The sequence below is a fragment of the Balaenoptera physalus genome, assembly GCF_965194825.1.
Source record: "Balaenoptera physalus genome assembly, chromosome: 20".
NCBI lineage: Eukaryota > Metazoa > Chordata > Mammalia > Artiodactyla > Balaenopteridae > Balaenoptera > Balaenoptera physalus.
In genome coordinates, this window is record NC_138901.1 from 44,306,346 (window position 1) to 44,321,870 (window position 15,525).

A 15,525-nucleotide genomic window follows, 5' to 3' on the forward strand; every position below is an offset into this window, starting at 1 on the left:
TTTCTATTACTTTTAGAAGGTCGGTCTGTTCCTGTTCTTTCCTTCTTTTTCAAGCAATCTTAGCAGACGTTTAAATTATCTTCAGCATGTGTGAGGTAGGCAGCGTTACTATGACATCTTTCCTTAAAAGGATTGCTGTGGTTCTGTGGGTTTAAAACCCATAATTTGCTCATCACCCTGGAATCACGGTTGTGGAGTATTCAAGAATGAATGTCTGTCCCTCCCCCCAGTTTTTAAAGCTCTAATGCTGTTATCATTAGTAAGATTTCAACAAATACCTGGTGATCACATTTGCCTGGCACTGAGGTTGGAAATAAAGCTGTAAAGTGACTTGCTTTTGTTTTCTGTTTCACCTTCTGCTCCCTAATCACTGGAGAAGAATACTTTAGAAAGAATCATACAGGTTGTTAAATGGTTGCTTAAATGCAATGCTGCCAGAGCGCTCATCCCCTTAGAATGCACTCGCCGTGCCACGCCGCGCGGGGACCTTGCCTGGTTTTGTTCCTTTTGCAATCGCCAGTGGCTGGAAGAGGGCTGAGCAGATGAATGAATGACGGTTGTCCGGAGGTGTTCAAGATGCTATGAGAGCACAGACGGGGCCCAGAAGGTTTCGCTGAGGAAGTAAGTGCCACATGAGGGAGGTGGGGTGGGAGCAGGGGTCGAGGCTGAGAGAGGAACTGGAGGGAGGTTCCTGAGGCCACAGTAAGCTTGGCATTTGGGGACTGAAAGCACAGCAGGGTAGCTGGAGCCGAGAGCAAGGAGGGTGGGGCTCTGAGATCTGATGATTGACTTTCATTATTATTATTATTATTATTATTATTTTTATATCTTTATTGGAGTATAACTGCTTTACGGTGGTGTGTTAGTTTCTGTGTACAACAAAGTGAATCAGCTATATGTATACATATATCCCCATATCCCCTCCCTCTTGAGCCTCCCTCCCACCCTCCCTATCCCACCCCTCTAGGTGGTTACAAAGTACCGAGCTGATCTCCCTGTGCTATGCAGCTGCTTCCCACTAGCCATCCATTTTACATTTGGTAGTGTATATATGTCCATGCCACTCTCTCACTTCGTCCCAGCTTCCCCTTCCCCCCGTGTGTCCTCAAGTCCCTTCTCTACATTTGCGTCATTATTCTTGTCCTGTCACTAGGTTCATCAGTACCATTTTTTTAGATTCCATATATGTGTGTTAGCATACAGTATTTGTTTTTCTGACTTCACTCTGTATGACAGACTCTAGGGCCATCCACCTCATTACAAATAACTCAATTTCATTCCTTTTTATGGCTGAGTAACAGTCCATTGTATATATGTGCCACATCTTCTTTATCCATTTATCTGTTGATGGACATTTAGGACTTTCATTATTACTTAATGGTTACCAGTGAAAACACTTCTTAAAAGGGGGCTAATAGAGCATTAGTTGTACTTGAGACAGTTAAGTCAGAAACCCCTCTCTCCTCCACTGGACCAACACAGGTGGGCAAGAATAGAAACTGAAACGGATCCCAAATATCGAGGAAGGGCTTTACCTTTAGGAAGTGGGCATCTGTCTGGAGCACTGGTGCCCTGAGGTTGTAGGAAGTAGGAAATGCAGATGCCTTTCTGGATGTGTAAACTAAACTTCTGGATTCCCAGGAATGGCTTTTCTGTCTATGGTGCCTTTCACAAGGTCCTCAAGTGTTGAAGGTTGGCTTGGCGGGTAGGTACCCCTTTGGGTGTCCCTAGAATGGAGCAGGAACCGGTGCGAAGCACTCCCCCCGCCGCTGGCCACTTCAGGCGCTTTCCCTGGTCTTCTCCCAGTCGGTCCGTTAACCTCGCTCTCCCAGCGCACAGGCCCTTGAAGCACTGGTGCTGACGGTGGGGCATGTGGATGCTGAAAGCAGCCGCCTCTTTCTGGAGGACCACAAATGACTCCAAGAACCTGGACTTACATCCCATCGCCCTCTAGTTGTGTGACCCTGCTCCAGTTACCCAACCCTCTTGAGGTCCAGCCTCTTCATTTACAAAATAACCATTTAAATTCTGAGTTTTGGGGCAGCATCACTGTATTAAACGAGACAGTAGATGGACATGTAACAACTCACTTGGCACATGTTAGGTGTTTTGCAGTGTTTTTGCTTTTTCCTTAAAAAATAAAAATTTCTAGGATCATCTGAGAAAGGGCTTCAGGACCCCAGAGTCTGAATAACTCCCCCAGTTTTCCCCTTGCCTGCGCCTGAAATACCAGCACAGGAGATCCTCTCTCTCACTCAAGCTTTGATCATTTGTACAGAAGTGTAACGCGGGGATGGGAGGAGAGAGGAGCCAGGCCCCAGTGTCTCTGAAGCCTTCCCACACGTCTCAGTGTGAATGGGGCTCTGGAGAGAGGCAAACACTCGATCCTCATTGGTCCCGTGCCTTAGTCTAGTGCCTACTGTTTACTGAACGTCTAGTACTGCCTTCCACCCCTTATGTAGAACTGGAAAGCCCAGTAAGGCCTGCTCCCTCCATACTGAGCACCTACTCTGTGTCCAGCCTGGGGGATGCAGGTAAGTGTCTTCCTGTTACAGTGAAGCTCAGAGAGGCAACTTTCTCAAGCTCCTTCAAGTGACTCACTGTTAGGGCCAGGCTTTAAGGTCAAGTCTGACTGAATCGAAAACCAAAGTAAAACATATTTGGGAACTTTATTTTTTTATTTTTTATTTTTTTTAATATATATATTTTTACTGTTCTGTTTTCTAAAAATTTAGCGCTAAAAGAAAATTCTTATCTAGGAACGATACATTATCCATTACCCACATCTAAAGGACTGCCTTGGAGGATGGAAAACCTCCATTAGGCTTTAAAGCCTTTGGGAATGCTCCAGCCTTGAGAAAGCTCCCCTGTTTATGTCCAGACTATACACTACCCCAGCAGGGCTGTTGTTCTGATTCAGGCCTTGGGGTTCTAAAGTTTTCCAAAGTTCCACAGTATACTTGTCTCCTCTGTGACTTAGGTGTTCTGAGTTCTTCATGCTAAAATATCTCAGAAATAATCTCAGTACCACAGAGAACGTGCTTCCTTGTCCCACACCCGGCAAGGGAGACCCGTCTGTAGTATGGTTGACTCTGCCAGTTGCCTTGCTTAGAAATGCCACAGTCACCCTATTTTATGCTCATTGTGTTGTCACCGGCATTTTAAATCTTCCCCCTCCGAGGTAGACCCCTCAGGCAGGTTTCTTGGAAGATTCCAGTTGCGACTCTGAGATTCTGTTTTACATGAAAGAGTTTTGAGGGAGTTCGAGTTTCTTTCCAGACTAACTTCTTTTAAAAAATAAGCAACCTTCCAAGTTGAAAGGTGATTTTAAACTTAAGGTGAGTTCTTCAGATAATGATTGTGTCTTTATTGCGTGGGTGATGTGACCGGCTGTGTCATAGGCCCCATCCAGCCCGGTCCCTCGGGCGGTGGGAAACTCGGGCTTTGCGCGACCAGAGGGAGAGAGGGACGTTGGGCTTGCCAGTCAGTAGTTGCTATTGAACAGCTGAGCTGTTGCCAGTTTAGACTTGTAACGTATAGTTTAACGATAATTTATTTTGATTTGCTATTTATGGAGCACTTACTGTAGGTTAGGCTCTTGGTTATTTCTCATCCCTACAGTTAGTTACCTTCCAACAGGGGAGGTGTTACCCTCTTATACAGGTGAGGAAACGGACTCAGGAAGCTTAAGTAGCCTGCCCAAGGTTAGCTACCTTTTTTTAAAAAAATAAATTTATTTATTTATTTATTTATGGCTGCGTTGGGTCTTTGTTGCTGCGCGCGGGCTTTCTCTAGTTGCCGCGAGCGGGGCTACTCTTCGTTGTGGTGCGCGGGCTTCTCATTGTGGTGGCTTCTCTTGTTGCGGAACATGGGCTCTAGGTGCGCTGGCTTCAGTAGTTGTGGCTCGCGGGCTCTAGAGCGCAGGCTCAGTAGTTGTGGCTCACAGGCTTAGTTGCTCCGCGGCATGTGGGATCTTCCCAGACCAGAGCTTGAACCTGTGTCCCCTGCATTGGCAGGCAGATTCTTAACCACTGGACCACCAGGGAAGTCCCGCTACCTTTGTTTTAGATAAAGAACTTTTTCGTAGTCACTTTATGTCACTGTAAATATTGGCAAAATGCTTTGGGCCCTAAGCAGAGATAACTAGTACTTGCCTCATGGGCTGTATTGATAAAATATGGACTGTTTCTCTGATCTCGGCTTGTTCATTCCACAAGTTATTTGGGTGCCTGCTATGAAGCGGCCCTGTGCTAGATGATGCGGATAGAAAAGTGAAGACAGATGAGGTTCCTGCCCTTGGAGTTTATGCTGTAAACAGACAGATACAATTACAGATTATGATCGTTTTCCCAAAGGAAACTGAAAGGGCAGTGAGCGAGTGTGTGACTGGGGAGGAGACCTGTAAACAGGTGACACGTGAGCAGAGCCCTGAGGGCGAGAGGAGCAGTAGCGGCGGGGGAGCAAGTGCAGGGACCCCGCGGCGGCAGGGAGCCTGGCGTCCTCGAAGAACTGAAAGGTCACAAGGCCTGAAGCTTAGTAAGCTGTCAGGAAAGTAGCAGGCTGTGAATTGGGGAAGTGGGCCGGGGCTGGCGGCATACGTGGGGTCTTTTAACCGTGTAAGGAGTGGGAATTTTTTTTTTTTTAACATCTTTATTGGAGTATAATTGCTTTACAATGGTGTGTTAGTTTCTGCTTTATAACAAAGTGAATCAGCTATACCTATACATATATCCCCGTATCTCCTCCCTCTTGCGTCTCCCTCCCACCCTCCCTTATCCCACCCCTCTAGGTGGTCACAAAGCACCCAGCTGATCTCCCTGTGCCATGAGGCTGCTTCCCACTAGCTATCTATTATACATTTGGTGGTATATATAAGTCCATGCCACGCTCTCACTTCGGCCCAGCTTACCCTTCCTTCTCCCCAAGGAGTGGGAATTTTTAATTCTCAAATGTAATGGGAGTCCATGAAAGAGCTTTAAGTGTTTTTGTCCGGGAAGGAAGAAAGAATTGTGGAGAAAGAACTGGAGAGAGGCAAGAACTGAAGCTGGGAAACTAGTTAGGAAGCCGTTCTCTTGTCCAAGAAGCTATGATAGACCCTGGAAATGCAATAGTACACAAAGTCCCTGCCCTTATGGATTTTAAAATTCTAGTTAGGGAAGGCAGTTAACAAGTAAGCAAGTAACACCAGCTAGTACTAAGTGTTAGGCATGAGATTAGAAAGTGACATTTAAACTGAAGGTGAATGACGAGAAGGAGCCAAGCACGTGATATTCTGGGGAGAAGAATGCAGGCGGAAGGAACAAACAGCAAATTCAAAGGGCCTAAGGAGGGAAATGTGAGTAATAGATGAGAGATGCGATCTAGACCACTGTCCGGGCCAAGGGAGATGGAGATGGGCACTGACGAATCTTCAGCTTGAGAATGGTGTTTAAAGCCATCTGACTGGGGTCTCCTCGGGAGAGAGAGTGTGGATGGAGAGGACATGGAAGACAACCTAGGCACTGGCAAAACTTAAGAACAGAGGGAGGGGGGCAGCACGGAGGCTTTGAGGCAGGAGGAAAACCAAGGGTGCAGAGTTCTGGAAGCTAAGAGATGCCTAGAGGGGAGAGCTTTTCCAGGAGGAAGGGTGGGTTGCCCGTGTCCAGCCCTGCTGGGAGGTTGAGGAAGATGAAGCTAGAGAGTGTCACTCGGACCTGGCCACTTGGAAGTCCCGGTGACCTTACAAAGAAGAGATTAGGCGGAGTGATTGAGTCAGGCTAGACTGGAGAAGGTTGAAGAGTGAATTAGAGGTTGAGGAAGTGCAGTCGAATATTTGGAGAAATTTTGATGTAGAGAGCAGAGAAAAGGACCTTTACTGAGGAGTGGTGGGTGTGGAGTCAACATGTTGTGGGTTTTTTTGTTATTTGTTATTTTTATTTTTTTTTACAAATTACAAATATTAGATGCTTTAAAAACTCTTTCTATAAACTTTAAAATATAACTAGAGAGGGACTTCCCTGGTGGCGCAGTGGTTAAGAATCCGCCTGCCAATGCAGGGGACACAGGTTCAAGCCCTGGTCTGGGAAGATCCCACATGCCTCGGAGCAACTAAGCCCGTGAGCCACAACTACTGAAGCCCACGTGCCTAGAGCCCGTGCTCCACAACAAGAGAAGCCACCGCAATGAGAAGCCCGTGCACCGCAACGAAGTGTAGTCCCCGCTCTCCACAACTAGAGAAAGGCCGCGCACGGCAACAAAGACCAATGCAGCCAAAAAAAAAAAAAAAAAAAAAAAAAAAAAAAAATATATATATATATATATATATATATATATATAACTAGAGAATTGTACAAATTCTAAGTGTACAGTTTGATGAATTTTCACAAAGTAAACATCTATATAACCAGCACTCAGATTAAGCAACAGGACACTACCAGAAGCCCCCTTGTGCCCCCTTCCATCTACTGTCGGAGGATAACCCCTGTGCGATTTCTAGCACCATATAGTAATCTGCCTGTGTTGGAATTTTATATAAATGGAATCATTTAATATGTATTCTTTTGTGCCTATCTTCTTTCACTCAGCATTATAAGATTCATCTTTACCGTTGCATGGAGCAGTAGTTTGTTTATTCTCATTGCTGTATGAATATACCTTTATTTCTCCATTCTACTGTGGATCGACATTTGGATCTTTTCCACCTTGGGGCTATTACAATAGAACTGCTGCAAACATTCTTGTATACTTCTTTTGGTAGACATGTTTCTGTTGGGTATGTACCTGGAAGTGGAATTGCAAAGCCCTGGGGGGTGTGTGTGTGTGTGTGTGTGTTTACAAAGTGGTTGTGCCAGTTCATATTTTTGGCCAGCAAAAAATCCTTGTCAGTACTTGCTAGTATCTGTCTTTTCCATTTTAGCCATTCCAGTGGGTGTTTGGTGGCAATACATTGTGATTGTAATTCGTACTTGCATTATGACAAGGAAGAGTTTTCTAAGTCTGGGAGGTCCTGGAAAGTGTCTATGCACTGATGGGAAAGCTCCAGTAGAGGTGGAAAGCAGACGCTCAGAGGGTAATAGGCTGCAGGGCAGACAGACTGATTTTTTTTTTTTTTTGGTGGAATCGGGAACACTTCTGTTGTGGCCTACGGAGTGTAGGCTTCAGGGTCTAAGCGACTTAGGTTCAAATTCTGGCTTCACTGCCCTGTAGCTATGACCTTTAGCGAGTTACTTAACTTCTCTGAACTTTGGTTTTCTTACCTGAAAATGGGAAGAACTAATCTGCCTTGCCAGATGGTTGTGAGAATCACATGAGATAGCATTAGGTAGTACCTAGCTCAGTGCCTGGCAGATAAGAAGCATTCTTCCAGCAGAGTATGGCTACTTTCTTCTTTACTTCTCAGAATATGTCATTACTTGTACAATTATTTCAAAGAGACATGGCTAAGCCATATTGATAGGTTTTTCATAGCATTTCCTTTCAAAGCCATTGCATTGCAGTTCCTTTCAAAGTCATCCTTTAATTGCTTTTTAAGGATGATATACAAGATGAAGCAAAGCCCATTCTGTACTAATGATCCAGAACGTGGAACACTTTCCTTTCTGCACTTACCAGCATAGATGCTTTTGATAATTCCAGCAATACAGTAGTGACAGTAGGCAAACCACCCTCAATAAACTGGAGATGATTCTGTAAGGCTTGCAACTAGCCATTTTCTGATTTGTCATGTCATAAAGGTACTTCTTTGAGGATTGGGGGCATTTAATGAGGTATTTTCCAAAGGATTTTTGTAATGTCTTATACGGTGGGTTCCCCATAGTATGTTAATTCCAAGATGTTGCTGTCTCTGCATCCGGGTAAAGCCTGTAGCTTGGCACACAGGGCAGTTAACTAAAATCAGAACAGTTTGGATGAGAATCTTGGGGGCCTCAACTTTAGTGCCTTAGATTTTGGTGGTTAGCAAGGTGGTTTTGGAGTTGCATTGCAAACTCAGAGATTTTACTAAGATGCTGACATTCTGACGTTTTTACTCTGTGGGTCCATTCTGACCCTTCTTCTCTCTTCCATGGGAAAGTCTGTGACAACCACTGATGCACTTAAAATCATTTGTCTTGAGCAGGCAGACAAGTAGAGAAGTGATTGTTTTAAAATTACTTAATATTCTAGGACTTAATAGGGAGAAATCACAGCATCTGCCCTCTTGCCTCTAACTATGGCTGTACTCAGCCTACCTGGAATAGGTCACTTATCTTGTCCTGTTCTTAGCACTATAATTTTCCTGTTCAACAGGGTTCAGTTTCCCAAGAAATACCAGCTTACTTATCAAGCTGACAAAACCCCACGTGCAAGCTAGCCGTTCTTGCCTCATACCACTGGGTCCTTCCACAGGGAATAGTACATTTTCTTGTTCACCCCAGCCCTACATCTCCCGTCTTCTTTACCCTTTAGGCAAATTGGAAGAGGAGAGCCTGGCAGGTTTCAAACAAACGCAGTAGGAGAGCAGTCAGATTGTATTTGAAAATTAGATCACCAAGTCCCATCTTCTCTGAAGAGGGTGAGGGAAATTGGCGAAGGAATTTTCAAGCCCTCGGCGAAGATTTGGTGATAATTTTCTTTGCAGATCAGAAAGAGGTTTGCAGATCAGAGAGGGAAGTTTTTCAAAGTTGTCAACCTAGGGAGAATTCTTCATACATCCCACAGTTGGTTGCACTTTCAGCCCTTAAGTAATAGATGCCGCACGTGCGTCTCTGTTTAGGGCTGATGGATGCAGTATCCTCCCCAAAGAAGAGTGTTATTTGTACGGCAGCGTTAAAATGACGAACTCTTTGCTTTCACTCCCTGAAATAACCCTGAATATAGTTCTCATTTAGGCTTAGGGCTTTCCAGTTTGGCAAGACCACATTAAGAAATGTGTCTTTTGGTAGTTAAATATATGTCACAAAGAGTAGAAGCCTAGGCTGCTGACTTCGGTGGGCCTGTTCTGTTAGGGTGGGCAGGTCTAAGGTATTTTTAGCACTGGAGACTCTTCCCCAGTGACCCCTGGCCACACACCCACATCCCCAGGAGGAGGCTGCATTCTCCACCCATACATGGGGCCGGTGGAATAACGAAGGGGCACATTTCAAGTCTTTCCACACAGCCAGGTCCTTGTAAGAGTAGCCAAATACTCCCAACAGGCTGACGGTGTTTCTTTCAGAGCTGTTCAGAGGAGGCAGGCAGTTAAGTTTAGAGCCAAAGTTAGAAGTTGAAAATAGTGCTGAGGAAGACAGGTCCTCTTGATTCCCAGCTAAGGAAAAGCTTTCTTAGCTTCTGTACCAGGAGGGCCGAGTTGAGCTGTATATATCGTGCCTGACTGGGCCCAGAGTCCCCGGGGGCAAGGACCTTGTGGAATTCACTTTTGGTCTCCCCGGTGCCCAGCACATCTGGTGCTTCCCAAGTGCTTGTAAAAGCACATGAAATGAAACAAGGTGCAGGTGGCCGGCTTTCCAGAGTTCCCGACTGATGGTGCCTTACCGAGTGGGTCTGCCCATTCCGTGACAAAGTCCTTACCTCTTAGGGAAAAGAATTGCAACACGTGGATTCCCCTTGTGGGAAGAAAAGTCTGTTTTCTTCTTGTGGTTAAATATTCCATTCTTCCATCTCTCTCTGCTAATGCCATCAGGCTGTCTTTGGTTCCATCTGTCTTCACCTCTGTTCCACCCTCCGGTGAAGGAGGTCTTAGTCCATCCCCACGTCTCGTCACCTGGTCACTTTTCTTCCCACTCCTGGTCGTCACTCCCATCATTCATTGCCAGCTTCCCTTCTTTCAGCTCTTAGTCTTGGGGGGTTTCCTCTGCGGTCTATGAATACGTCTACATTTCTCTTATCTCGTGACCTCTGCTGCCTTCTCTCTTCCCTTCGCTGTCAAAAGTTTCTAGAAGGAATAATTTATCCTTAAAGTCTGGCAGGTCCTCACTTCTCATTCACTTCGCAACCTGTGGTTACCGGTCAGCTTGTCTCTTGCTAAACTGCTCGGGCATGGAGCACACAGTTTCCTAAAACTAGGTCCATCTCATTCTTCCGCGTGTTCTGCTCTCTGGGTCATTAGACAATGTTGAAAATTTCTTTTTGAAATTCAAGACGCTGTTCCTGTTCTCCCACCTCTGAGCATGCTTCGTTCCTTCCCCTGTGCTGGTTGGTTCCCCTCTGCTTGCTCTTCAGATCACACGTTCCCGAGGGCTCTCCCAGGCTGGCTTCTCTTCTGCCCCAGAGTGTCTAACCAACCTTCTGGCCCTCTCTGGCTGTACATACTTTCCAGTAGGCGAGGATCTGCAAACCTTTATCTTCAGCCAACACGGTGCTGAAGGTCAGCAGGTCCTACAGGTACAAAACTCAACTCAGAATCTTAACCTGCCCCCACTCCCCATTTCACACACAGACACATACTCTTCCCGAGGGCTTTATCCCAGTCAGCCATTCCACTCTGTCTCCTGTTGTGTAACTCAGAGAGCCAGCGTCTTCTCTCCCCTCCCCCCCGCCTCTTCAGTTCATTGCCACATCCTGCTAAGTTTGTCGCAGATCTAGCTGTCCCTTTCTCTTTTGCCTATATCCTCATATCTTTCTTCCAACCTGCCCCTCTCTCGGATTTGTCCTCCACACCGCTTACTGCTGTAAGTGGCCACTCTAAAATGCAAATAAGATAACAAAACCTGCTTGCCTGAACCCTTCATCGTGTCCCGCTACCTACAGGATAAAGTCCAGACTCCTTACCATGGAATACAAGTTTGTTTTTTTTTTAAATGGTTGCTTGTTTACTTGCTGTGCTCTCCGCCACCCCTACCCTTACCTTTGACCCAACCAAGCATTTTGTAGTTTCTTTAATGCCCTGGTGCATGCTCTTGGTTTGTTCTTGAAAAGTCTTTTTGCTCTTGACTTTCTGGTCCATAATAGTGTTACCGACCAGGGTTCTCGGCCTCCTTTATCAATAGAAATCGATAAGAGGCCAGATGAGAAATTCAGGCAAGGCTTTACTGGGGCCCCTGCTGCAGCAGGAGGGGAGCGAGAACAAGCCGCAGGTGCCCTTGCTTGCTCGCTTGCTGAGCAGGGGTGCAAGCTGTCTCCTTATATGGGGTGAGGGTAGGAGCAGGTCCAGGGGTTGGACTGGAGAGGTGGCTGAGGTGGTCTGCCCAGCCCTCTGGTGGTGGTGTGTGCAGGGGGCATGCGCAGTGCCCTGCTTTTGCTCCCTGCCTTTGCTCCAGGCTCTTTAGAAGTGGCAGTTGGGTTTTTGGTCTTTTTGTATCTTGTTGTCCATAATTTGCCCCAGTGCATGCACGTAGTTATTTTTAGTACCTTATAGTTTATTTGTATTTTGTTGCTCCAGGAGACGTTTGTCCAGGTGAAGCATGGCAGCAAAGGGTCCCCGGGGTCCCAGCCTGTTTCAATAGGATGTGTCTTCCCTGGTCACTCCTCCACCCCGAGGAGCTGATCATTGTTCCCATCTTTGTAACCCCCCTTACACTGCACAAACCTCCGTTAAAGCACTGATCACCCTGAAATTTCAATTTTTGGTTTTACATTTCTAGTTCTCCTACTAGACCATGAACTTAGGTAATCGACCATACTCACCTAGCACTGGAGACAGCAAGGCATTGGCTCCTCTAAGGGCTGCACGCATGAATGAGTGGAGGATTTGACAAGTTAGTGAACCACCCACAGCTTTGTCTCAAGGCTGCTCTGCTGTTCCCCTTCCCCTGACCTCACTTAGTTAATTGACACATCCTGCTGATTCTGTCAAAGATTTGTCCACGTTCGGGACAAGCCCAGAAAGGCAAATGGTAATTGTGAAACCTCTACGTTTACTTTTTACCTGTGCTGTCTCAGAGAAATTGCAGTGAAAGCATTGTTATAATGCTAGTAGCAACAACTAAGGTTTATTTAGTGCTTTACAGCCTGGAGAATGTCAGATGAGAAAAATGAAGTCCAGAAAGGCTGTGACTTGTTAGAGGTAGGTAACAGCCCAGGTCTTCAGATTCCAGATCCTCTGATCTTTGTATTATTACACACTGTTTCAGATGCTTCCATCAACAGGTGATTTAAAGAGTTACAAACTTCCTCTTTTGGAGGGTTACTACTCTGCTGTTGCCTGCAGTCTCTTGCCAGCAAATAACTCAGTTCTTTAACTGCTCTGGGCTTCATTATTCCGTGTGAATTCGTAAGGCAGATTAAGTCCCTGTTTTCTGGGAATTGAGAGCCTTCAGACAAGTCATAGTGAGTCAGAGAGACATGTTTTTGATGTGAAGGAAATGGAACGAATGTGTGGTTAGTTAATCTTTAAATATTGTATGTGATTCATTCATTCAGTAGTACTTGTTGAGCCACCCTTCTGCTGGGCACTGTAAGACTGTCATGGTCCCTGCTCTCATGGGGGTCATAGGCCACCGGGTGAGACAGGTATTAATCAGACATGCCTGCAAAAGTGAATGCATGTATTATTGGAAGCAGTGTCGGGAAGCTGGAAAGGCCCTGGAGTAATCACGAGGCCAAAGGTTGTAACTGGGTGAACCAGGAAGTTTCTTTCCTCCTGCTGGGCCTCTTTCTTTTCCTCTAAAAAATAACCAAGGTGGAACCCGTTGACGTCTTAGTTCCTTCCAGCTTACTACGTCTTTGAACTCTGATCTAACAAAGGCACTTTCAGCGAGTCAGGAGGCAGAGCAGAAAGTACCATTCTTTTGTGTGAACTGATTGTTAATACGCAACATGTTTCATTCGATATCTCTGTAAGCAGAGTTCAGGCCCACAGTGTCCATCCTGACTACCTTAGTCTACTGAGAAAAGCACATTTTACTTTATTACAGCAGCGACTGGCATTTTAGTGGACCCCCTTGCAATGTTTAGTTTATTCTGACATTTGAGAGATTGGATCCTCTTTGTTCTGTGATCTCAAAAAGTCACCAACCCCCCAGCCCCTAATTCCTGTATTTGATATGTAAAATGGAAGTAATAACCCAAAACTTCTTCATAAGCCCGCAGAGGCACTGATTCAGCAAGGAAGCAAACATTGTGGAGCATCTGCTGTGTGCACGATACTGCTGAGTACAGAACAGACATGAATAAGAAGTGGTCCCTGCCCTCAAGGAGCGTATGGTTTAGTGGTAGAAAAAAAGCATAACTATTACAGGTGCCGTGGTAGACGTTGATGTAGGGCCGGACGTACAAATGTGAGAGCTGTACGTAAGTTCTGCTGGCTGGTGGGAGGGGAAACCAGGGGGCAACGTAGTATAGGGAAGAGAACGTTAGGTTTAGAGTCAGAAGAGCTGGGTTTTCAGAATCTCCGTTCTCTATATATTAGTTGTGTGACCTTGATTCCTTTGAGCCTGGGTTGCCTCATCTAAATAAAGGAAGTAATGATCCTTCCGCCCCATGGTCAATATGAGTGTGGAACTGTACACGTGTGTATGATAGAGCTCTATCTGTCTGAGCTCTAGGGGCAAGGTCATGTTCCTGAATAAAATGGCTGTTAGGCCACTTATCATTGCTAAGACAAAAGATTTTATTTGAAGTAAAGCTCTCAGATTAAACCCAAACAGACATCGGCAACCTTTCAAAGGTAGCGTGCCGGCTCTGCTGCCCGTGCCGGCCTGGCCTGCAGGTCAGGCGTCTGTGCACACCTTTCCTGTAACGGCAGCGGGCGTGGTGCAGGAGGCGGTAGGAAGTCGGTGGCCCCCGAAAGCCCATCCTCACCATGACGGTGATGGGAGGTGTGGACCGATGTCGCTGCTCACCTGTGCCCTCAGGGGACGCCGTCAAGGTGTGTCTTAACTCTGACCTTTCCCCCTTTCTCCCTCGTGCCAGATTTTATCATGTGGGCAACCTGCTGCAACTGGTTCTGCCTGGATGGACAGCCTGAGGAGGCCCCACCGCCCCAGGGAGCCAGGACGCAGGCCTATTCCAACCCTGGGTACAGCTCCTTCCCTTCCCCCACGGGCTCGGAACCAAACTGCAAGGCCTGCGGGGCCCACTTCGCAAGCATGGCCAGGAAGGTGAGTGTCGACCTCTCGGCCTGCTCGGCCGCTGTAGCCTCAGGCCCTCAGGCAGGTCTGCTGACCCTTCCATGGTGCCTGTGCAAAGCTGGCAACCCAGAGCTGTCCTTTCACAAAAGTATTAAAACTAACCAAGCAAAAGCAACATATCTTGGCATAGATTTGGAGCCAGCTAGATCTGAATTCTGATAGCAGCTCAGCCACTTCCTAGCTGTATGACTTAACCTGTCTTGAGATTCATTTTCTCCGTCTGTAAAGTAGGGATATAATAATTGTACCCAAGTCAACATCTCGCAGTGTTGTGGGAATAAAATGCGCTAAGCTGCGAAGGGTGCCCGGTGCGATGCTTGGGGTGCAGTAGGCACTTGCTGTTGTTTCCTTCATTAGCTGCCGTCGTAAAAAGCCTGGCTGCAGGTGAACTTGTTCTTTTTATTGAAAACAGTGTCAAGGACATCTCAGGTACATCAGGACCCTAACAAGATGAAGAATGGAGCTTATTTACTGTTGCCATTTCATTTGAAATGCATGGTAGCCGTGTTTTCCAGATTAGTGAGCAGGAGGTAAAATCACTGGCTGGGCCATGGTGTACGGGTGTGGGCCATCCCTCTGTCTGTGGTAAGCACGCCTGGGGCTGAAGGTGAGCCCTGACCCGGAGAAGAGAACTGCTGCATCTGTCTTCTTCTGCAGAATGAGAGGTTTGCAGCCTAGAATGTGACGTTAAAATGATGATAATGAGAAATTTGAGAGGAAAAAAATACTTTCTAAACCACCTGCTGTATGCCAGGGACTATTTTAAGCAATTTATAGAGTTTTTGTTTCATTTAATCCTCACAGTAACTCTATGATGTAGGTTTTAGGGTCCCTACACTCCCACTTTACATATGAGAAACTAAGGCTTAAAGTTTAACAGGTAAAAAGGAAACTGTCTCAAGTTCCTGACAGCATTGGAGACATTAAAATACTCATTCTTTCCCCTCTACTTAAGTAGCGCCCCAAGATCACCTGGTTATTAATGGCAGAGCCAGGATTCAAACATAGGTCTTTGACTCTCAAGCTTTCTCCCAGAAGATAGTCAGCATGTCAGAATTTCTGCAGCTCAAAATGTTGACCAGCCACCCCTTTGTAACTGTAAGACGATGGAGGATTGGCATTTTGCCTCGTAGGTTGTATTTTGCCTACACCTCACTGCAGTGCGGGGAAGGTGGGCACGTAGCCAAGCTTTGTTGTGGTTTGCTTGGCTGCCCCAGTCACTGAGAGCTCAACCAGAGAGGCTCCTGCAGGCCAGGGGGCTGTGGCTTGGTGGGCAGGGGTACCTCTCCTTTTATACGTAGGCTGAAAGGTTCAGTCCATGATGGAGACTGAAGTGGCGAGTAGGAGGAACTCGGGGCCACGTGGCCTCAGTGCTGTCGGTGGTGGAGACGGTGGGGTGGAGTTAGGGTCTGAGATGAGATGGAAGGAGGGCTGTCGGGTCCTGGTCATGTGCCTGGCACTGAGCCTCGCATTTCATATGTGTTGTCTCACTGAAACCTTA

General features: G+C 46.4%; 1 protein-coding gene across 8 annotated transcripts in view; it reads left to right on the forward strand.

Moving 5' to 3' along the window:
- The window catches only part of RFFL (ring finger and FYVE like domain containing E3 ubiquitin protein ligase), a 67,505-nt gene that overhangs the window by 34,976 nt on the left and 17,004 nt on the right, over positions 1 to 15,525 (forward strand). For all 8 annotated transcript variants that reach the window (XM_082443723.1, XM_082443721.1, XM_082443724.1 and 5 more), the window contains exon 2: positions 13,807 to 13,994. In XM_082443723.1, coding sequence (XP_082299849.1) covers positions 13,807 to 13,994 — 188 coding nt within the window. The remainder of the gene's footprint in view (positions 1 to 13,806; positions 13,995 to 15,525) is intronic.